At 44.8% G+C, this 22,899-nt stretch overlaps 2 protein-coding genes across 3 annotated transcripts; both read right to left on the bottom strand.

The window, feature by feature from the left end:
- Nucleotides 1–1,023: 1,023 nt before the first annotated feature.
- LOC102050809 (glioma pathogenesis-related protein 1-like) lies at nt 1,024–14,173 on the bottom strand. Of its 2 annotated transcripts, XM_005441446.4 has the most exons (6): nt 12,855–14,173; nt 7,789–8,034; nt 5,318–5,427; nt 3,170–3,252; nt 1,995–2,021; nt 1,024–1,911 (listed from the first exon to the last, which is right to left on the bottom strand). In XM_005441446.4, exons 1-6 carry the CDS (start codon nt 13,032–13,034, stop codon nt 1,760–1,762), a joined length of 798 nt encoding a protein of 265 aa, XP_005441503.1. In that variant the 5' UTR covers nt 13,035–14,173; the 3' UTR covers nt 1,024–1,759. The 2 variants fall into 2 exon arrangements, with proteins under 2 accessions (XP_005441503.1, XP_055567482.1); XM_055711507.1 differs by lacking the exons at nt 1,024–1,911; nt 1,995–2,021; nt 3,170–3,252; nt 5,318–5,427 and adding an exon at nt 5,442–7,567.
- Nucleotides 14,174–14,309: 136 nt separating this feature from the next.
- LOC102050636 (glioma pathogenesis-related protein 1-like) lies at nt 14,310–20,488 on the bottom strand. Its single transcript, XM_027808520.2, has 6 exons — nt 20,201–20,488; nt 17,814–18,059; nt 17,285–17,397; nt 16,405–16,487; nt 15,094–15,120; nt 14,310–15,008 (listed from the first exon to the last, which is right to left on the bottom strand). Exons 1-6 carry the CDS (start codon nt 20,372–20,374, stop codon nt 14,782–14,784), a joined length of 870 nt encoding a protein of 289 aa, XP_027664321.2. The 5' UTR covers nt 20,375–20,488; the 3' UTR covers nt 14,310–14,781.
- Between the last annotated feature and the right edge of the window lie 2,411 nt (nt 20,489–22,899).

Below are 22,899 nucleotides of genomic sequence, written 5' to 3'. Positions count from 1 at the left end.
ACTTTGCAGTACGTGGAGCTTCAGGCTTGGGTCTTGCACAAAAGAGTGGCGAAAAGAAGCAGGGAGGAAAATAGCTGCTCTGGTTTTTTTTTTAGCAGATAGACCCATGGCCTTGCTTTTACAATGGGGATTTGAACATTTTTTTTCAGACACCCTAATCTGCCCAGTTTGGAAGACAGAACTGAGTTTGACTCTCTCACAAGTAGGCCAGCCACAGGTACTGGGACCCTGATCACTGGAGTGTGGGAAAAGAAACTGCTCATCTCCAGTCTGTGACTGTGATGTCTTGGCTATGGAGGCTCTGGTAGCCTACAAACTAAATACAAAGAAATATCAAGGGCAAAATTCTTAATTTTATTCTCAGCCATATTTGCATTTTGAAAAATGATTTATTCAGGGAATGCTGTGATGCTGAGATGATTCTAGTGCAAGGAAACTACCTAGAAGAGTAACATAGAAACTCTGGGTCCCAGTTCCAGCGTTTTCAGTTAAGATCCACCCCAGTAGCAGGTGGGCAGTGGGTGTGCAGAAACACTGGCAGGTGCTGCAGGGGCAGTATCTTGGAAACTAAGTGGCGAGGGGAGCTTCCTGGTTTCCCAAACAGCACATCTCTGTGCCCTGCAGAGGGGCATGGAGCAGAGGCATCTGTTTAGATATGTTTATGTGTTCTTATAGATACAGATCACTACAGTCCAGCTGTGAGTTTGTACAGCTCTGCTCCTTCCAGCCGCTGCTCCAGCTGAGCAACTGCAGTCAGTAGAGGACATGCCCAGCTGGACACAGCAGCTGCCTCTGCTGCTTTCTGCCTGCTTCATATGTGAGGGATCCAGGAGACTCATCCTTTGGCAGCTGTTGAACCAAAGGCATAACTACAGGCGCAGCATGATTTTATTTGGAGTTATATGCTGTCTTTCCCAGCATTGTAGTTCTCAGCATTGCAGAGGTCCGAGTCGAATGCGGGGTTTGTGCACCAGCAATGAAGCTTTAGCTCATGTTGCAAATGAATGATTGCCATACATGGGAAGCAGGAAATAATGATTTATTGTTGGAAACAGCAGCCAAAAAAACCTCTATGCTCAGAAAAAAGAAAAAAAAAATACCAGAAAGATTGTGTTGATAAATAATCATGTGTAACTACAGGTGAAACTATGTCTTGGCACTGATGACGAGCGTTTCAAATCAAATTCTAAGCAAAGAGAAGTACCAGTAGCCCCAGTGCGCTATGAGACTGGGAAAGACATTGCCTTCCCCAGGATGCAAATGCCAGAGCTCACAGGGGTCCAAAAATCCCTCAAAAAGACATTTAAATGAAAAACCTCCCCAGGCTACTGTTCATCTTGCTGGAGGAGTGTCCAAGGAAAGCACAATAGGAACAAGGAAGGCGTGTGCTCTGCCTGGGACCTCGGCAGGCTCCTGGGCTGGGCACCCTTCAGCCCTTCCCAAGAAAGTGCGGGTGGGGGGCAGCTGCCTGTGCCTCAGTGTGCTGCCTGGGCAGCGTGCTCCCTTGCCCACCGGATCCTGCTCACACCGCTCCGCTTTGAAGAAATACATGGGTAATTAAAAACCAGTTCCTGGTTCTCAGCAATGAGAAAGCTGCTTATCAGCTCTTCTAGCTGCTGCCTGCAATGAAAAGTGTGTATCCATACATCTAAATCACCTGTGGATGTAAACAACATCTCTACCAATCTTTGTGCTGCCCTGTTATGTGCAGGGAAAGGATGAGTTGACCTAAGTGGTCTCATGGTCTTCTGCCTGTGTGTCACTCGCTGGCGGGTGCTATAGACCAGTATTTTGGTAGAAGCCAGGTGGCCAGAATTGTCAGGGCAAGGAGTAATGGCCTTAAAGCAATAACGGTGATACAGTACTCGTCACATGCAGGTCTGTCCCAGTCTGGATACCACCTGGAATCGCCTATGAACAAAACGCAATTTTTGTTTTAAAGTATAACTGCACCAGGGGCAACAAGTGGAAGCAGTAATTCTGGTGATACTCACTAATGACTTTGTCACGCTCTGCATTTTCTGGAGAGAGAAAAGAAGTGAATGTAAGCAGACTTACATGTTATAAACAATTTGAGTCTTAGTAAAAGAGAACGAAGTGTGAGCCTCATGATGGGCTCAAAACACATCTATGGGGGCTGCATTTCTTTCCAAGAAGAAGCAAAGACCCGCTGACTTCGGGAGAGCCCTGCAGCAACTCCTGGGCCTTGCTGAGGCGCGCACTGTGTTGATTTCTCCCACCAGTGGCTGGCATAGAGAGAGCTCGCTCCTCCAGGCGCGCTTCCCAAGATCACTTTGGCTTTTGCCCAGTGTCTTGCATTTAAAGTCCTCAGCCTGTAGCTAACAAACAGTCCCATGCATCAGGAAATCCCTCTTGTTCCTGTAGTGCTGGTGTTTTAAAGCCACTTTCCTACTCTGCTAGTTCACCTGAGGTCAAGTGCTGGGAAAAAGTGTGACCGTACCCTCAGTTCCCCTCCCTGCAGATGTCCACAGCACAATGCCTTGGCCTTCTTATGGGACTTGCAGAAGGTCTCTTCTCATCCTGACTCCATCCAGCCATTGCAAAGCCAAGTGCAGGAGAATCAGGTGGGCTGCCAGGAGCTCAGGCTGAGCACCACGTCCCTGTGAGGGGCTCTCAAGTGTCAGCCTGGCTGTCTCCCAGTGCTTAGGGGAAAGCAGATGGCCTGGCTGACGTTCACTGGAGCGAGCAGCTTTGGCAGTGCTGTGGCAGCTCTCCCCTCCCACAGTGGCACCGTGGGGGCAAGGCTTGCTTGGGCCTGCACCAGCTCGAGCCACAGCTCATGCACCAAGTAGCAACCTGGAACCTCCAGGAGGGGACATGTATCGCCTTCTATGCTTCCTATTTCTGCAAGCAGTTACTTCTGGTGGGGGTAAATAACACCTTAAAATGCAGCCACTATATCTCCTGTATCATAACCTCCAGCATCTGAAGAGCAGGCCTCACCCCGTCACTCCCCAGGGTAGAAAACGGCTCTTTCCACCCTCTTCCCCTGTCTTTGTGCATCACTGCTCACTTGGCTTCTGGCTGCGGTTGCTCAGACTATATTTAGGAACAAGAAAGCACTGTGCCTGCTCCTGCCAGTATTTCTTATGTGCTCTTTCCCTTTCTACCTGTGCTTGGGGAGGAGGGCTGGTTGCCTTCTACTTACTACACAGCTGGCTGGCACACTGATCACCACTGCAGTCACTGCACGCTGCTCCTGTCTTGTATGGGTGCCCTGGGTAGTTCCCACTGCAAAGGAAAGTAACACATGGCTCTCAGACGGCCCTTGGGAGGATAACATCAATACCTACCGCTAATTAGTTTTTAACGTGGGTTTTGCTCTACTTGTGTTGATAGGGAGATGGGTTTTGGATGGCCCGTGTTTGAGTGCCCTGTGCCCAAGACATGCAGCAAAGCAGAAGAGATTAATGGGTCACCCTGCTGTTTAGGAACCTGGAGACAGCAGTATTGCTAATGTGGGAATTAAAATAGTCTCAGAGCTGGATAATTTGTGTGTATGGAGACTGCAGGCTGTCAAAGCTGGCTCTAGCTATGGCAACAAAGCAGGTTCAGCTACTGTGTACGTACATGTGTATTTAACCTTGAAGAGGAATCTCTCATAGGTGGTGATTTCATCCGTTTGTTGGTAAATATTTTAGGAGCGATGTGTGTATCCCCACACTTTCTCCCTCTGCCAGCAGCACGTGTGGCATCAGCTGCCTCTCTCTGCCCAAGCTCTTGGCTTGATTATTACCTGCCCACCACTGATAACTGCACCAAATGCAGCTCAGTGGTTTGCTGTGTTGGAGCATGACCAAAGCGAGATTTACAGCATGCCTCAAACTGACCATAAACGTACCGAGAGGGATTTTATATGCATGCAATCTCAGCAGTGCTAAACTTCGTGGAAAAACCTCACTACTTTCAGCAAGGTGAGGCTTTCATTGCTTGGTTTAAGCTGAAGAAAATTCTTTGGAGTATATTCACTTTAGGAATTGAAATTGTGCGTGCATCTTGCTTTGCCCCTTGGCAGAGTTGAAAATAGTTAAGGGTTAGATAAATGAAGAACTTCAGTTACTGCTTCTCAAAAGCAAAAGCTGGATGTGACATTACCCTGCTTCTTAGTATGCAACAGCCTGTTTGCAGTGTCCTCACCCAGCAGGGAAGGCCCAGCTTTAAAGCCTCCTCCAGAGCCCCTTGCCTCCACAGAGAGCACCCTGCCTGCTCTGCTGGGTGCTGCTGAGGGTGAGGGCACCACTCCTCTTCCCCATGGGGTCCCTGCCAACGCAGAGCAAGTAATCCAGCATGATTTCAGTCCTCTGCACAACACAGATATTGGCTAAGTGGCAGGAGGAGGAAGGCTTAGCTTATGTCTTTGGGAGGCTTGAGGGACTAAGAGCACCTCATGGCAGCACTGGACTGCTTGCCTGTGTGCAGGGTTTCTGCACCATCTAGTACGGTGGGATGCATAGCTAGGGCCAAGAAGGGAGAGAAGAGGCTGACCTGGGTGATCAGTGGCTTTTGGCTTGAGAACCAGCAGCGGCAATGCTCCCTCGGCCTGTTTGGGTGTGGGGCTTCTGGGGGAGTGGGTTTGTTGCTTTGGCACTTTAGTCATTTCAAAGTATCTGATCAGAGGTACATATTCTTCCAAGAATGAAGCATGGGCAACAGGAATGCCAAACTTGCTCAAGTTCATGGGCCGGCCTGGTTTCAGCCTAACATCGTATGCATGTAAAAATTTTAAAGCTGTATTTAGGCTGTGGTGACATTAGTTAGCTGGAGAAGGGTAAAAAACATTCATCCTAGCTAGATTTCCTACTGATTGTGCACATGAAGGACGTCTGGATAAAATTTTGCCTTGAGCAGCCCCAGCCTCATAAAGAGCCTTCAGCTGCCAAGACTGTAGCTGCAAGCATTGCACACTTCAATATTTATCCAAACCATTGACCTAGAGACTTAATTCTGCAGGCACATGTGGAAATATTTCCAGACTTTGGGCTTGCACCTTGGCAACCATTCTGGGCCATCTTGGCACTCAGGAGCAAGGGTTTAATTTTCAAATTATAACTTCTCTTCTCATGTCAGTATCTCATATTTTACCATTTCTACCATGCCACTGCTTTTTGGCTCCAATACATAGCCTTCATCTAGCAAAAAAAAGCTGACTGGGCAGAGGCATACCTCTTGCTCTGTTTTTGGGACCATTTCCTCCCACAAAACACATGAATAGATGGACTAATCTAACGCAGTTGGACGTTGTGGGAGGGAACGGGTAGGACCCAAACACTGAAAAATTTGTAATGGAAAACCTTACGCTGGCCCGTAGTTGCAGATGAAGTGTGCTGCATTGGTTATGGAGGAGAATGCCACCCTGGGACAGAAGTGGACAGCACAGCCAACCTTGTAGCTTGTAGCCCAAACAATCTGCAAAGACAGATGAGTACACCGGTGACAAAGCAGCATGTGCAGTGTTACAGAGAAAACCTGCCCTCCTCTGCTCCATGACAGCAAACTGGCTGAAGAGCACTCCTTGGGCAGGCTTCACGTGGGAAAGCAGCAGTGATGGGTCTCAAAATCACAGTTTGTTTTTAAAAACGCCCGGTTGTTTTGTCCAATTTACCACATATTTGTTAAAATGATGCTGAAAGAAAGATTAACTGGCTGTAACAGGTAGTTTTCCTTTCTTGCAAAGGAAAAAGTGAAGTTCATCTCCTTTGCTTCAAGGTAATCCATTAACTTTCTGTCTTTCCTGCTGAGGAAGAACAGATCAAATCTGTGCAGAAAAGGCTGCATGATCTGCTACGGCTCCTGTGTGGGCTGATTGTCCCTGTACTAAATCCAGCAGAGGCATATAGCCAAACTGCCAGAAGGCACTGGTGTTACAGGAAGAGCAGGGAGAAGGAGCGTGTCCAGGCTGTGGTCCTAGCTTTTGGCATCATGGCCATGACTAAGATAATCTAGAGGTGAGGGCACTACACCATCTAGTGATCCTCTGTCTACCAGAGGCCGTTCGGTTCGATCCAGCATCCTGTACGCAGCTCAAAGAGTACAGTGCAGCCAAATGCCTCCGTCCCAGGAAAATAAACCCCATGACAGAAACAGAGGGGAGACGAAGGCGCAGCTGTACCTGAGGGAGGTACAACAGTAGCAATGACTGACTACGTGAGAGATGTGGAGAGGTTCTGGCAGCACAGGAGATAAAGAAACACACTTGTGCTTCCACTGACTCGAAGAGGAGGCCTAGCCCTTTCTGTTTGTGCCTGTTTGGTGCCAGCTCTGGGAATAGGGGACAATCCTCAGGCTCCTAATGGTGTTTTCAGTGCAGCAGCAGAGCAGAGGCTGCTCCAATGTATAGACAATCGCATCCCCAAGGATGGTGAAGGACCGAATCACAGGACTGTCCCCATCCCAGGCAGCCACAGGCTGAAGCATATGCTGGGGATGTGGTTGTGGTAACTGCAGTAATTGTACCCAGGGGCAACTTCTTTTCTGCACAGCTGGGAAGGAGGAAGAGGAACAAGGCATTCCCTGATGGTGCAGACCCAAGGATGCCTCCCAAAGCTGGCAGACACATGCCTTCTAGCTGCCGTCACTATCACTGTTGACTCCAAGTGAGAATAATCTTAGAATCATGGAATGGTTTGGGTTGGAAGGGACCTTAAAGATCACCCCATTCCAACCCCCTGCCGTGGGCAGGGACACCTCCCACTAGACCATGTAGCTCAAAGCCCCATCCAGCCTGGCCTGGAACACTTCCAGGGATGGGGCATCCACAGCTTCTCTGGGCAACCTGTTCCAGTGCCTCACCACCCTCACAGTTAATTTCTTCCTAATATCTAATCTAAATCTTCCCTCATCCAGTTTAAAGCCATTACCCCTTGTCCTATCACTACATGCCCTTGTAAAAAGTCCCTCTCCAGCTTATTTTCTCATTCTCTCCCACACAACTGCCAGGACTGCTCCTCTACAAACAACGTCATACGCAGCCCTGCGCCTTAGTGCCAGGTAAGGTGCATTTCACCAATTCCAGAGGCTTATTCTTGCTGTGTCCTTGTGAACAATACCAAAAAGCAACATTCTGTCACCTCTCACAGCTCCTGCATACAAATACCTTCTTTGCACACAAATACCTGCATGTGTTGTTCAGGCACCCCACCAGTTTCAGCATGTCTCTTGAAGTCCTAAATGCGTATGTATATCTCTGCAGAAAATATTAAATAGCCTCAGGTCAAAATCTAATCCCTAAAGCCACTGCTGCAAGCTGTCCTGCTGTCCCGTAACCGTGGTTAGCGATTGTGGGGTTGCATGGCAGTGGCGCTCCCCTGACTCACTTTGTCCTCTTCCTTTGGGAATTGTGGTTGGGAAAAATGGGCACGTGATGCTTGCAGAGCTGCAGACATCTCTTTACGTGCCAGTATTTCCCCAGCCCTTGGCACGTGGAGGCTGCCTGCCAGAGCTGGGACCTTGTCACACTGTGCACTGCAGCCCACAGCCATTGCTGTTGCCTGGTTTTTGGCCACTGCTTGGCTAAATGTGACTGCTTGATGGCTGTCCTGTTTTCCTCCTGGAAACAAAATACAACTGGCATAATTAAAATAAAAATGCAGCAACTCTTTTTCCTACCTAAAATGGGGACATGAGAATGTCTTGTGCACACAGACATAAAATAAGTCTACAGCACTTACTGGAAAACAGTTCATTGAAGCTTCAACAGAAATCTATAGAGTTTCTGTGTCAAAACAGCAGTGATGGTTCATGGTTTAGATGGAGAAATGCAATGCTTACCTGTGTATAGTGGCCACATGCTCCTCTGCAGTTATTGGTGGCATAAGTGTAGGCGCTGACCTCGTTGTACCAAGAGGTGATAGCTCCTTGCACAGTAAAAATAGAAAGTGAGCCGGTCCAGAGGTTTTCTCCAACAGGGGTAAATCTGGGGTGAGCCTGCCCTGGATCTTTGAGGTATGTATTATGTTTAAACAGGCATTTCTTTGCCCAAGCTTTTGCGGTCTTTGCCAAATCTGGATCCCAGCTCTGCAAAATAAAGACAACTAAAAATCACTTTTTTTGTACCTTAGCAATGCAGTAATTCAGAGCAACTTTCAGGAGAAGATGGGTCTCAGTAGCATGTATGCTTTGGGTTCATTTGTTTTTTGCTTCTGCTGAGACTTACAGAGCTACATGGAGGTTGGCTTGGAGGTTAATTTCTTATTTGAATTTAATTACTCATTAAACTCGAGGAAGTTTTGGGGGTGGTGGGTGATCTTGGCTGACTGGTTTGTTGGACACCAAGAGACTGACACACATCAGTCAAACACAGTGTTTGGGGCACAATGTGCACTTCCAGGCTGTGCCGGCCACAAGAGAATGTCAATGTACTTTAAACAGTGAATTTACAGGAAATCTGGAGTCTGGGGGGTATGCTTACCATACCAGTCAGGCTGGAGTCTTGTGCAGCCTCATGCATTAAGGCCACTGCTTGCAGGTCAGATCACAAGCACAGTGGGATTTTTTGGGACAGTTTAAACTCAACCCCTCAGGTTGCATCTTTGTGTTTGGTGGCCTCAAATGTTAATGCTGAATTCATATTTGTGGAGTCACTTATTCACTTGCTGTGCAGTCCTACAGAATGTCACCATACGAGCAAATAAGTTAGATAAATGTCCTTTGCACTGGAGGTGGTGCCTGGTTTTGCTGGCTTTTCTTGTGCAGACAACTTGATTCAGCAAATACAGTATCGTACCTCCTGGAAAATGCAGTACCATGAGTGTATGACTAGTTACACTTTGTCATGTCAATGAAGCTGTTCAGCACTGCTGAACTATTTTGGATTGGACTGTTTTAAAAAATAAACTTTTTTAATTTGACCTTGTTTATATGGATTAAAATATGTCAGTTGCTTCTGCAAACAACAAAATCACTAGAGAAAGTGTTTTGAACAGATCAGTAACAGTGACTAAGGACAAGGTAGTTGTTGGATTTTATAACTATGTTTTACACAATACAACTTTTTTGTACCATAGATAAGTCTGAAACAATTTGTGTATTGTTTATGCTACCAATAAGTAATTAGAAATTGCAAGATCATACCAAAATACACCTACAGAGATCTGAAAATATTTTGTAACCTATGTCTTCCATTTCTTCCTATGGCTAACATTTCAGGAGGTGTATTCATCCACTGTACTGGGTTGACCCTGGCTGGACACCAGGTGCCCACCACAGCTGCTCCGTCGCTCCCCTCCTCAGCTGGACAGGGGAGAGAAAATACAACGAAAGGCTCATGGGTCAGGATAAGGGCAGGGAGAGATCGCTCACCCATTACCATCACGGGCAAAACAGACGCCTTGGGGAGATTAGTTTAATTTATTACTGATCAAATCAAAGTAGGATAATGAGAAATAAAACCACCCCTCCCTTCTCCCCAGGCTCAACTTCAGTCCCCATCTCTCTCCCCGCTCCCCTCCCCGCAGCGGTGCAGAGGACGGGCAGTGGGGGCTGCGGTCGGTCCATCCCACGCTGTCTCTGCTGCTCCTTCCTCCGCAGGGGGAGGCTCCTCACACTCTGCCCCTGCCCCAGCCTGGGCTCCCTCCCACGGGGCGCAGCCCTTCAGGCACAGGCTGCTCCAGCCTGGGTCCCCCGCGGGGTCACCAGCCCGGCCAGCAAACCTGCCCCAGCCGGGGCTCCTCTGCCCACGGGGCCACAGGTCCTGCTCCAGCAAGGACTTCCCGTGGGGTCAAACCCTCCTTTGGGCATATGCCTGCTCCAGTGTGGGGTCCTCCATGGGCTGAGGGGCACAGCCTTCCCCACCGTGGCCTTCACCGTGGGCTGCAGGGGAATCTGCTCTGGCACCTGGAGCCCCTCCTGCCTCCTGCACTGACCTGGGTGTCTGCAGGGCTGCTGCTCTCACATAGTCTCACTCCTCTCTCCTGGCTGCAGTTGTGCAGGTTTTCCCCCCTGTTCTTAAATACATATTCCAAAGGCACTACCACCATCACTGATGGGCTCAGCCTTGGCCAGTGGCAGGTCCATCTTGGAGCCAGTTAGCACTGGCTGTATCAGACATGGGGGAAGCTTCTCACATCTTCTCACAGAAGCCACCCTGCTCCCAAAACCTGGCCATGAAAACCCAATACACCCACAAAATGAACACATAAATATTTTGCCTAGGTTCCCAGTGTACTGAATATTAAAGGTGAACTTGGGGCAGGAGGCCTTATTTCAAGTGAGCAGTTGATATTTCCTTAGACGATAACTTTTAAGGACAACGAATACAATCTGGCATTGTACAGAAGTTATCTTCTATCCTAGCATTACCGCAAGTTAAGACAGAGGCTGAGGTTTAGCTCTTGGCAGTGCTCTGAGGTCGCAAGGAGAAGACCGTGATGAAAGATGTGTGACAGTGGTGGATGCACCTTAGTGCTTCACAGTCCTGTATTTCACATTCTGCTTTTTAAGAGTCCCCACACCTCTTTTCTTCTTCATCCTATACTAGTATTAATAATAAGTTTAAATTTGATAAAGATATACATAATAAGAAGTTTAAAGGTATATTAATAAGTTTAAATGTACTTTTTCTTTTGTGGTGCGACTGCTTAAACTGGCTGGCAGCTGAAAAAGCAATGTGCAGAAACATAGTTCAGAATGAACTTTAGTATAACTATAGTTATACTCACTTGTTATGCAACTGCATTTATGCAAAAAGATTGGATTAAACTGCATGGGGGAAAATGCACAAGACATGGAGGTTTGCATATAGATATCATTGCTGTTTGAGAAAATAGTAATTACAATTTTTTTCCCCCATGAAATATTTCCCAGTTTTGGTTTTGTAACAGATGAAGTGCTTGTTGATTTAGGTAGGGAAAATTGAATGTATGGCAGGTGAAAAGTGATTAGAGGCAGCAATAAGTCAAAGGAGATTGTTGTGACGCCCTGATGAAACTGGTGGCACTCTTCTGGTTTTGAAAAGCCTTGGAACAGACGTAAGCGATGCTTTGGGTGAATGGGAAAGGGGTCACATTTGTCAGATGAAAAAAAATTTAGATCAGCCTTCTCATTTTATAATAAACATATTATAAATAGAGATGGCTGATATTCATTACTTGTGGTTAAAGGAGTTTCTGTCTTTTATTTTCTTTTTAAAAAATATTTTTCCAAAAGGTGGAAATGCCCTGAGTTCATAGTCTTCATTTTTACGTATCTGCATGGACAGTTATCTACAGCAAACAGAAGTTCCCTGTTAAATAAAGAAGTCATCTTAACTTCCTCATTTTTTAAAGTGCTAAAGGCCATTAAAAAATGAATATATATGCTGGTTTAAATTCTGATGCTTTTACTTTCAAAATAGATTTTGTCATGTAATTTACTGTTTTCTCCACATTAAATTCTTCCTGGGAGAGGTCATACTTCAGACTAGGGGTTTTGCAGTGTTGTAAAAGAAATTTACCATGATTTAGTTCTTTTTTTATTTGTAATAATATATGTTTGTTTGTTTATGAAGCCATTTTTTTTCAGACTTCACTTCTTTTTCAAAAGGAAAAAATAGGCATGGTTTTAAAAGATGACTGCTGCTTTTTAAATGCGTCATAGCAAGATTTTGTTAGCATAGGGCCAGTAAAGGAAACAGAGTCTAGAGCAATACATACTGGAAGTTCAGGATGCCTGGCTGAAGAAAGATAGAGAAAAAAATACATCTAGAAGAGAAACTAAACTGTTTCCTGTCAGTTTTGCAACTCGGGCTTGCTCACTGCTCACTTACCCCTCCCTAATGGGTAATCACTTTTTCAGTGTTTGACAACCAGAAATGGAAAATGAGCTTTCTATTTTTTGAACTTTGGTTGGTGTGTTGCTAATTACAGACGTGGTTATGCCCTCTCCTGGTGGTGACCATGCGAGATAGTAAGAAAGAGGAGCAAAAGGAAAGAGATCACAATTAGGACAATAGCAGTGGTCTGAGAAGGTCTGTGGAGATGAACCCAAAGAGAAACGTGGTATCTTAAGTATTAACCGGTCAAAGCACAAAAGGTGATGGATGTTGCAAGAGACAGCTCCCAAGCTACTGGAATTGAACATCTCACAAATCAGAGATGGGCTTCTCAGCCGTAAGCCCGGCTTTGTGCATGCATTTACAGCTTCCTCTTGCTGGGTTTTCCATGTGCCACCCAGTGTGGAGACAAGTGTCACGAGCCATCTGAAGTGAGAGGTGGCAACTTTTGGATAAATTTTGAATCACAGCCGGCTGTCTTTTGCACAGTGGCTGCAGATATTGCCCCCTGATGCGGCCAGGGAGAAGGCGTGGGGCAGAATGGTGTGCGACCCCATGCCTCCAGCGCTCGCTTCTGCTGCACTTGTTGCTTTTTGGCTTCCCTGCAGCCCTGGCACCTAGGAACAGCTGCTCTGTTGGCTCAGCCCTTGAGAGCTTTGCAAAGAAAGCTCAGGGAAAGCTCTCCAATGTCATTTGGCAACGGTCTCTGCCCTTGTCGACTCAAGTATGAAAGGTTGTGCTTAGATCTGCACATAAATTATGCCTCAGGCTGCTGAGCTGCAGTGCCTTGAATGAGGAGGTTTTTCACAGCACAAAATGACAGTGTTAAAGGTTGAGGGTTGAAATCTTGGGTTTCAAATCAGGAAATGAAGCCAGGCAAAATGACACATATCTGATCATATATAGCAATGTGATAATCAGAGCCTCTTCCTCTGCTCTTGAAAGAAAAAGCTCTTTTGACTCCAGGAAGTTGGGGTTGGTTGTTTTTTTCTATTTCTTTGCATTGGATCACAAAAGCAATCTTTGAAAATCATAAGCACCATCACAACGCTACACACTTGCATGTAAGTCATGAAGATTCCCTTACCATGTACAGCATGTTGCTAGCTGGTGGATTCACTCCAGAGCGGAATCTGTTATGGGTTTGCACACATTCCTCAATAAAGTTTGGATCTCCAACATCAGGCAACACCGGTGGTTCGTAGGAGTCAGAGAAACAACAGAAGTGCAGTAAAGCCAGCACGCAGGCAGAAAATGTGCTTGTCATGATTCACAGCCTCTGGTCTTCCAGTTTTAAGAGCAGAGTGTTTGAGCTGTAATGAGGTGTTTTTTGCTGCACCAGCAGCGTTTTGCTTGGAAGGCTTGTGGGCTGGACTTATCTTACCCATGGTAATTGAATATGGCGTTGGTCACAGGAAACGAGTCATGTTTCAAAAGCGTTGCTATGAGAATAAGGAAATTAAGCTACAAGTTCACATCAGAGCTGTGGCAGCTTTGTCTCTCTCTTTTTTTCTTCTTTCTTTGATTGTGGTGGGTAAGCTGCTTCTCTCCTGTCCTTTGGGCTTTGTTTTTGTTTCTTTTGCCCCCACCATCCTATCCATAGCAATCACTATGGATCGCAGTAAAGTTTTGGATAATTTTTCTGCTTTTCATGAAAATAGCATTCCTGTTAAGGCTGTTAGTCTGAGCCAAATCACTGTGAGAATTTATTTAAACTATGACTACAGTATAAATTGAGTTATTGGAGGGTTAGGTTTGCCTGAGAACTGCAGTTTAAATATGCTGCATTTATTGATGGATTTCTCCTGTGATCACATGTGCTATGTGTTGCCATCAGTTTCTCCTCCCAAACTTTAGCAGTTTGTAGTTCATTCCCCGCAGCCCAAGCCCCCAGCAGAGCTGGATGCTATGAAGGTTGGTGCTGTCTGGCACCCATGCTGGGTTTCACACCAAGGCGCTGGGAGCTGATGCCCCACGCATGTTGCCTTGGGTGCCCAACACTCCCCGCTCAGACACACCACCATCACCACCCTCTTCCTCACACTGCCCTTAACTATCACCTGTCCATCAAACTCAGGCCCTTCCCCACAGTCCCAACTTGGACATTTCTGTGGGAATGCAGTTGGGTTTCTTCCCACTCCAGGTTTTGTTCTAGGAATTTTCATCCTTTGAACACCTGGGTGTAGGTCCTGGTTATCACTTCAGCGCATGCAGTCCTGTGTTGGGGCTGGTGGCAAGGCCACATTCAGGTTGGTGGTCTGGGGTCATGCTGTGAGCCTCCAACAGCCACCCCACAAGCACACATTAAGTCCTGTGAGTCTCGCACCTCCAGCTCTTCATGGGGAGACAGCTTACAGGCGAAAAGGCCCTCTGAGGTAATCACGGATGAGAAGCACTATGTTCACAGCTCCCTTACAGACCTCTTGTTAGAGCAGAGTAACGTGATGGGGTGACCCCTGCCAGCAACCAAGCTCCCACACAGCCGCTGCCCACTCACTCCCCCTTCCCCAGCAGGATGGGGGAGAAAACAGAAAGAAAAAAATAGTAAAGGACACGCTTTACTCCTTCTGTTCATAAAAAGTAATACATATAGTTGAATCTCCATTATCTGGGGAAAACAATGTCTGGTATAATTAAAGGTTAATGAAGATGAGCTATTGCTTCTTTTGGATACAGAGTGCTGCTTCAGACATGTCTTTGTGGTGCCCCAGGATTCCAGGATGCTTGCTAGCATATATAGTAATATATAGTCTGCATAGTCCCTCTAGCAATCTACCCCAAGCCAGAGCTACGAGCCTCACACAGACATAGAAATGTGTTGCAGCTACTGCCAATAAATTATACTTACTTTGTGCACAGCCACTTATACCTTGCCTTGAGTGAGGAAGAAGCTTTTTCTATGCTGGATAAACATTATGAGGATAATGGAGAGCTGGCCAAGTGGTTTTTTAAATGTGTGCAACTCTCTGAGAGTAATACAGCAGTAGGATCACCATCAGTACCTTAACTGATTATTATGCATAAAAAAATGCGTGAGGAAACCGCTCTTGTAATAAAAGAACAGCACCAACACTCAGTACCAAGAACAGTGGCCTTAAAATTGCAACACTAAGACAGTATTGGTCACACCAGGGACGCGGGTGCTCAGCAGGTGGGATGTATGACGGCGTGGAAGGCCTGGGGGGATGGGGCCGCGGTGGCTGGGGCTGTGTATCCCAGTCTGGATGCCAGTAGGCATAATCTAAAAAACAGTGAGAAAACAGGTGTTGATCCATCAGACTTTGCCACATCTAGAAGAAAGCGATTAAGAACAATTTGATACATACTTATCAGCTTCTCACGTTCTGTATTTTCTGTAAAGAGATCAGAAGAGGAAATAAATGTCAGTATTATTCAGTGGTGATTCTTAATGTAAAGAAGCAAGCTGTTGCTCATGCCTGGCTGATTGCACCGATGATGCCAGTCAGTGCCTAAAACATCCTGCAAGGGGGAAGCAGGCCAGCAAGAGTACATTCCCAACTGGTGCGGGGCTCATAGTTTTTATGGAATCGAAAGAAGCAGAAAGGAAACAGATGTATTAGGAAGAATTTGTGTCATGGGGAGGAGGGAATAGCACATAAAAAAACATGGATTTTTTTTTTAAATTGATACACAAACCAAATTTAAGTAGTTTCAGACAGACAAACATAGCTACTACATTTATCAAAGTAGTACACCTTTACTAAGAGCTTTGATGCATTTACAGGATTGCCTATGTGCATTCTATTAGAACTGCTGATTTGCCCTATAGGAGGATATGGTAAAACAAGTTGTATGATCTAGCACTTGATTTTTAAAAACTCTCTTCCTCCTCTCCCTCCCCCTAGTCTTTGAGATGTTTCTAGTTTTTCTGTGATGCATCTGTCTGAGACTTCAAGATGAGTCAGCCAGGATATCACAGAAGAAAATGAGACTACCAAATGCTCAATTATTTCTACAGCTGAAGCTATCTAGAGCCTGGCTAGTACAGACTATCTCCATTAAATCTCTGTATAAAATTAGTATTTTATCTAAGACATTGCTTCATGTCCTTTAATTTCTGTTTATTTACAACACTATTTCTGACTAATTTGGAACTAGGTGTAAAGACAAAGGTCCACAGATGCAAACTGCTTTGGAAAAACAAGCTCCCACTGCTGTAGTTCAGAAAATTGTGTAAGTTAGAAATAAATGTGCTTTTCAGTATAGTCTTATTGGTTCAGAACTATAGTTGTCTGGAAAATGTGATAGGACATACTAAACAAGCAAGAAAGCAGCAGTTAAGTATACTGTTTCTATAGGAAAGAAGAACCAGACAGGAAATACTTGTTGGGGCTAAGGTTTTAGATTTGACTTCCTGATCAGATAACGGGCAGAAAGGAGGCTGACTGATACTTCATCAGAAACTCTGGCTTCTACCTCCAAGAGCCTTCAACAGCAAAGTATTTCAATTAATTCCTCCTTGTACTATTCTTACCAGGGTTTGATACTGTTGCTATGTGGTGGGCTATAGACCCTCTGTGTACTTAGTACAAACTGACTCATTGCGGTATTTCCACTGATAATTATGCCACTTCTATTTCTATGCAATTTTCTTAGTTGATCACTTTGGTTCTTACCACAGAGCTTGTCTACACACTTCTCATTACTGCATCCATTGCATGGTCTTCCTGCTTTGTATGGTTTTCTTGGGTAATTCCCCCTGAAGAGCAGAAGAACAGTATTTTTTTAGCTCAGGCATTTGAAAAACACCTTAAATACTTTACGGTTTCATCAGACTCTTAAATAATTTATCATGAAAAGATATTATGGGGCGGAGGGAATCCCTTTATCAAAAAAACCTGATCATTGCAATTGTTTGAAATTCCTTTTAGATCAGATCAAAGCTCTCACTGACATGGGGAGCAACTACCTGGTGACCCTCAACACTTGAAATTAATGAGATCTCTCAAGCAATACTGTATTATTTGGTGTAAGTATATGAGAATCTGCCTCTAGTCCCTCATTACCCATCTGTATTTTAAAAAACAAACCTATAAAAGGCAAGTCCAGAAATTGCAAGGTATGAGATAAACTAGAGGACTATGCTCCCTTTGATTCTTCAATAAAACTGTCTTGTTTGAAGTTCAGGTGGGGCCATAGAAAGATGTAGTCTTTCTCATGTGGAAAGCTTGCACCTTTCCTAGTTTTCCTACAGAGACTAAAGTCAAAACAGATTTTATTCCACCATCTTGGTTATGGCGAGTGCTCGCAGCTATGATCAGCTCACCCGCTTTTTTAGAAAGGGATTTTCTGCAGCTCTGGCTATGTCCAGCAGCTTCTGCTCTCAATGGCTGGGGGAAGTTTCCCATTTGTGACCATGACCAGTGACATGTGGACACAACTTCTTCTGAAATTTGCTACAACTGCTCCCATCATTGTTGGCACCTGATACCATGTCAGTCATAGGATATTTGAAAAATAAATAAACCCCCCCCACAAATGCCATAGTTAACTTACGCTGGCCCATAGTCACAAACAAAATGTGCTGCTCTGAAGAGCCCTGGAAAATTTTCAACTCTATTGCAGAAGTGAACTGCGCAGCCAACTTTGTAACTCTCTGCCCAAACGACCTGAAGGGCAAAGGGAAATATGTAATGCACCTGTTCAAAGCCTGACAAAGCAACAGCATCAAGGGAGGAAGGAGAAGGGAAGGTTCTTGTGGAAGCTTGAAACAGCTGACAAAGGAGCAACAGTGACAACCCAAAGGGCAGCTGAGACAAATGCTGACTGATAGATGGATTTGCATCTATTACCTGACTCCCCTGGAAGCTTGAAATTGTCAGGGGATAATCTCTTTCTACCATTACTGGAAATAGAACTCAGACATCCCTGGAGCTTGGAATATTTATTTCCAATCTCATGCAGCAATGAACTGGGGGTGAAAACCCCTGCTGTAATTGCTGTCCCAAAGCAGTCTGTTTCAAGCCCGTACTTGGATTTTCTGCGAAATGATTACATTATAAACTGCTGGGCACGTAAGACTCACCTGGGTGTAGTGACCACACATGCCAGTACAGCTATTGGTGTTGAAATCATAGCTGCTGACTTCGTTAAACCAGTCACGGAGAGCTGTATCGACAGAGAAGATGGTGGCTGTGCCAGTCCAGATGTTTTCTCCAACAGGAGTAAAGGTGGGATGCATCTTCCCTGGAATTTTAAGGTAGGTATTGTGCTTAAACTTGCACTTCTTCGCCCACGCTTTGGCAGTCTTTGCTAAAGCAGCATCCCAGGACTGTAGACAAAGGAAAAAACCATAAAATAACCCACACTGCAGTGACTTCACTGCATTCAAACATTTTAAAACAGAAACTTGTAAGGATTCTTTACGCCTCTGTTTTCCATCCCTGCATTCAGTTTCTTTCTCTGACTTGACATTTCTAGTCCCATAGCAATTTTTTTTTCCGCTTCCTCCCTTAGGTATTGCAGGACAAGTAGTATCTATCCACTGTCCTGTGGTATCTGACTTGTTAAAATACAGCTGGATGGCAGTCTTTATGCTGCTACACCTGAGAGGAGGAAACTAGGTGAAACCCCCAGATGTGGAGGGGCTTGAGGGACTTTGTGCCTAGGAGCTGTCGGCTTTCCAGGGATTTGCACTTTGCAATTATCACTAGGTCAGATAGGAATTCTGTTCTGCTGCCCAGGACAGAAAGGAGAAGTCACAGCTGCTCCTTTCCCCAGCACCTTCTGCCTCTTTGTTCTTCTTCCTCCTCAGCATGTGGCCAAAGCAAATAAAAGGCTCACTCATCTCTGCAATCCTGGGTGAAACCAGTCTGGGAGACTTGCAGAAAGATTTTATGCCACTGAATGACCAGGCAATAAAATGGCAGCTAAAATTCAGTACAGGGAGATGTTAAGGCATGTAAGAAAAAAACAAACCAACCAACCAGTTTTGGCTTTGTGTTCATGATGACAGGTTTGGAGATGGCTATTACCAATCATAAATCAATGTTTAGTCATAGTCTAAAAAGCAAGTAAAGTGTGAGAAATTCCTTGAGATGGAATAGAGAATAAAACCAGATATAGAATTACACAGCCGTAGAAGTCCTGTTAAATGCTGTGTGCAACACAGCACCCCACCTTAAGAAGAGGACACTAGAAGTGGAAAGGACAGAGAGAACATGGAGGAGGATGGCCATTGCTTTCATAAAGCAACAGTGCTCTGCAGCTTTGATCAGAGACAGCTGGACATCTTGTGTGAAGTAGATAAATAAGCAATAATTATGTGCTCCTTCCAATACAAAGACCAGAGACTACCAAACTAAGCTAGGAATTCACAGGTCCAAATCAAATGCAAGGAGATACCTTCACACAGCTTGTGGTTAGGCTATGGAGCTCTTTGCTACACGATGCTAGGGACAATAAAAACTTGCATGAGCAAAAGGGTGAAAAAAAAATCATGCAAGAAAAATCCATCAAGAGCTTTTAAATACAGTACAACCACTTTGATTCAAGAGGTCTCTATATATTTGTCCTGCTGTTATTCCAGGCTCACTAAACCTTTGCTCTGAGTAGCTAAGTTTGCTCTTGTTCACTAGCATTTTAGATTAAACATTGTTTTATAAAATGGCAAGAAATTAAAATAATGAATACTCTGAATTTTACTCTTTTACTATGAACTTGCATTCATAGAAATGATTCCTATTGTGTATGCAGCTATGCATTTCACTTCCTTTCAAGCTATGCAGCACTGCTGAACAGCTCAGAGTAATGACTCTAACTGACTGGAGTTACCTCCCCCAGCTATCTATCTACCTTTCTCCTTATTTTTCCACTGAACAAGCTGAGACCTATCCATAGCCTGTTCTTATATCCATTGTATTTATAGGAAGATCTGCAGATATTAGTATCCCTACTTGTCAAACCCTGCTACAGCAAATGAAAACTAGGTATCTAAATGGATGTCCTGACAAATCCCTTTCTTCCACGCATGTTCTAGGCTGTAAGAAACAAGAGGAGATGATAGATTTTCCAAGAAATCCTGTTGTGCAAATTGCCTACTCAGGAACTTTTTGGTATCAGACAGCATCCCTGTATGAAACCTGGAGTAACAAAACAGATCCCTATCTCTCTTAGAAAGAGGTAAATGAAATACTGAGAACTGAACACTAATTTTTGCAATACAGCCCTTTGCTCTGGCTGAAGTTTAGGTAGTAATCTGTACCTAAACAAGGAATTCCCTTCAAATTATTAAAATTCAACAATACTGTGAAAATCAAAGCCTTTTCTGTTTCCTAAAAGGAGCTAACATATGTAGTATAGAAATCGCTGACAGAAAGGGAAAGAAAAGCACAAGCAAATGAAGAATTAGATGGGCTAAATCAGCACCACAATCTATATTAATTTTCAAACAGATCAGAAACATTCCCTTACCATACGCAACATATTGCTGGCTGGTGGATTCACTTTCGATCGAAATGTGTTGTGAGCTCTCACACAGTCTTCAATGAACTTTGCATCTTCTATGTCAGGCAATGGATATTGCGGATGGCAGCAAGCAAAGAGATCCAGTAGCAACAACGCAGCAAAGAACAAGGTGATTTTCATAATTCTTCAGTGCTTTCAGTATTTTTTTAGAAGTTTTTAAAAGAAAAATCTCTTAGGTGAGGAAAATACTGGCAAGCAGTTTTTCTGAGGTTGTTTTCTGGGTGTGGAAGCATTCGAAAGTGTCAAAGTAAGAGGAAGTGAAATTGCTTCATCAGGTACAGCTTTATCTGACATCATAGCTGGCTGCCAAAGGGTAAACGGTGAAACAGGCATCTGCCATGCATATTAGCAAGGAGCAACACTCCAGGTGTACTTCTGTCTTTTCTTTGAGTGTGCTCCATTCTGGTTGACTGCCAAACCGTTTCGTGATTGTAGGTCTTATCTGAAGAGATGCTGCAGAACAGCTTTCCCAAAACCTCCATCAACCATAAAAATCATAGCTTTTACAAAATACAAATCTGCTGTTCGTCTAATTTTCCTACAGTATAGCTTAGTCCTACCAGCTCAGTTACAACTGTTTTGCAGGACTTTGCTTCTGTGTCAGAATTACTCAGGAATAAACAGAATTAGGAAAACTATGTCTCAGCAGGAGGAAAAAAGAAAAGTTCCTGAATAGCAGCTTGCTGCAGAACAGACTTTCTGACCTGGTTTGGTATATTACTAACGTACAATCTGGAAATCCCAGTCTTGAGTATGTGTTGATTGTCTCCTTCCTTAGCCATTTGCCATTACCTTGTAGCCTGAAATCACTGGTGGAATTTCCTGTGCTCCCGGAGAGTGCCTACAGGATTAGCACTTCTGTTGTAACATTCCAAGTCTGGTCGCTTCTTGGGGCAGTAGGATGGGCTGTGTTGGGATTTGTATTGCCTCACCAACTGTTCTATAAGAGGGTTAGATTTTTTTTCAAACCCACACCAAATCGTATACACATGCAAGAGCATAAGAACAACCGCATGTTGTAAGAGTTAAAGTTTTGTAACTCAGATTTAGGTAGGTTTACAGAGAAAATATGTTGGCGATTGTAAACAACGTTCATGTGTCTGATTCCCTGTTGTTTTGCAGGTCAGGCCTTATCCTGCTGAACACTTGTGGAAATCATCATTCTGGTTGTGCTTTCTGTGTTTGCATGGTGCTTTTCCTTCTTAAATAATACCCTTGATTTACTTCATAGAGTCTTGCAACAATCCGTACACATAATTCAGACAGGCTGAAGGAGCCGTGGCCCTCCAGCACTAACTTAGCTATGCCTATCTAGGCTATTAACAGGAGTTGTGTAATTAAATACTTCTCTGTGTGCATGTGTTTATGGATGTCCACGCAGTACTAACTCTTCACGCTTTCCTCTTAGCTCTGCCATGTTTTGTTGACCATTTCATGAAAGTAGGGGCAGCTGTAGGAGGAAAAAAAGTGTAAGTGTACCTGTGTCTGTGTGTGCTTCTGGTGTTTTGGATCTTTCAAGGAAGGAAAAAAAGGGAGTCGCTAATTATTCTTGTTGGATAGGCTTAACACAGCCCTTACCAATGAACAGCCCTCAGAGGCACCAGAGACCTGGACAGAGAGGGAACTGAACAAGCATTTTCTTCCTCTTTTCTTTAACAATAGTTTCCTGTGCTTTGAAATGCTCCCAGTTAGATCACATTTTTTTTTTCTCTAATAAATTATTTATTTAAAAAAGACCAAGCCAAAGTGGTCAGTGAGAGAAGTCTAGCTACTTTCTCCTTCTCCATGGGGACAGCAAGCTGGGTGCAGGATGTTTTTGGTCCTGTCATGTCCTTGACAAAAGGCTGCATGAAACACTACTAACCCTCCCAAACTCACACCTCCCTTGGCAAGTAAAGGGGAGTAGGAGGTGAAGCACCCACCCTGACACAACCCCAGGACAAGGTGGTAGCCACACATGCAGCCCAACCATTGGCTTTTAGCTCTAATCGCTCTACCTGTTCCTCTGTCCATGACTGGCTTTGGCTCCATCCGCCCCCAGAACATGTATGCCATGGACATGACCTCACCTACATTTACTAGTCCACCTGCTGACTCTGCCTCCTGGTGTACCACTAACAGTGCCAAGGTCCCTGATCTAGCAGACATAGTTTCTGTTCTCTGTTCTCTTCTGCTGTCATGCTCTATCCCAGAAACTGTGTGTAGGCATTGGCAAGGCTGACAGGGCCTTCAGCTGTGATGGGACATTTTACGATGCACAGGAGGATGGCTTCTTGCTGGCGTTGATGACTGCTGGTCAGGCTGGGATGGTGAAGGAGATCTTGGGAGGGAGGTTTCTTGCTGTGGGTGCCATTAGCTTCTGTTATACCTGAGGACAGAGGTTGGTCTCTTCTGTCAGCTGCTTGCTTCTGGGCTACACAAAGACCCTCCAATTCACCATGTGCCTTCCTGAAGCCCACAAGGTACCATCCAGGTGTCAGTAAACAGTACAGGGGGTATGTGGAGCACCAGGTAATGGAGAGATCCTTAGATCAAAGTATGACAGGTCAGGTCATTACAGTGAATAGGCCCCTGCCCTGCTTCTAAAGTGTACAGAGAAGGCCTGTCCACTGTCCGTCGGCTGGGGTTTAAGCACAACAGAAAGT

This window comes from Falco cherrug, chromosome 5 (assembly GCF_023634085.1).
Source record: "Falco cherrug isolate bFalChe1 chromosome 5, bFalChe1.pri, whole genome shotgun sequence".
In the NCBI taxonomy this organism is placed as follows: domain Eukaryota; kingdom Metazoa; phylum Chordata; class Aves; order Falconiformes; family Falconidae; genus Falco; species Falco cherrug.
The sequence above is the reverse complement of the archived record's forward strand: the minus strand, read 5'-3'. Positions and strand labels throughout refer to the sequence as shown.

Bases quoted from the DNA above. Each gene is read 5' to 3' on its own strand.
- LOC102050809 (XM_005441446.4), bottom strand. From the start codon at position 13,034: ATGACAAGCACATTTTCTGCCTGCGTGCTGGCTTTACTGCACTTCTGT. The intron at 5,428-7,788 runs GTAAGCATTGCA...CTGTCTTTGCAG, and splicing joins CATGTGGCCACTATACACAG to ATTGTTTGGGCTACAAGCTA. The intron at 1,912-1,994 runs GTGAGTATCACC...TTTTGTTCATAG, and splicing joins AGAGCGTGACAAAGTCATTA to GCGATTCCAGGTGGTATCCA.
- LOC102050636 (XM_027808520.2), bottom strand. From the start codon at position 20,374: ATGAAAATCACCTTGTTCTTTGCTGCGTTGTTGCTACTGGATCTCTTT. The intron at 17,398-17,813 runs GTGAGTCTTACG...TTTGCCCTTCAG, and splicing joins TGTGTGGTCACTACACCCAG to GTCGTTTGGGCAGAGAGTTA. The intron at 15,121-16,404 runs GTAAGAACCAAA...ATCTCTTTACAG, and splicing joins GTGTGTAGACAAGCTCTGTG to AAAATACAGAACGTGAGAAG.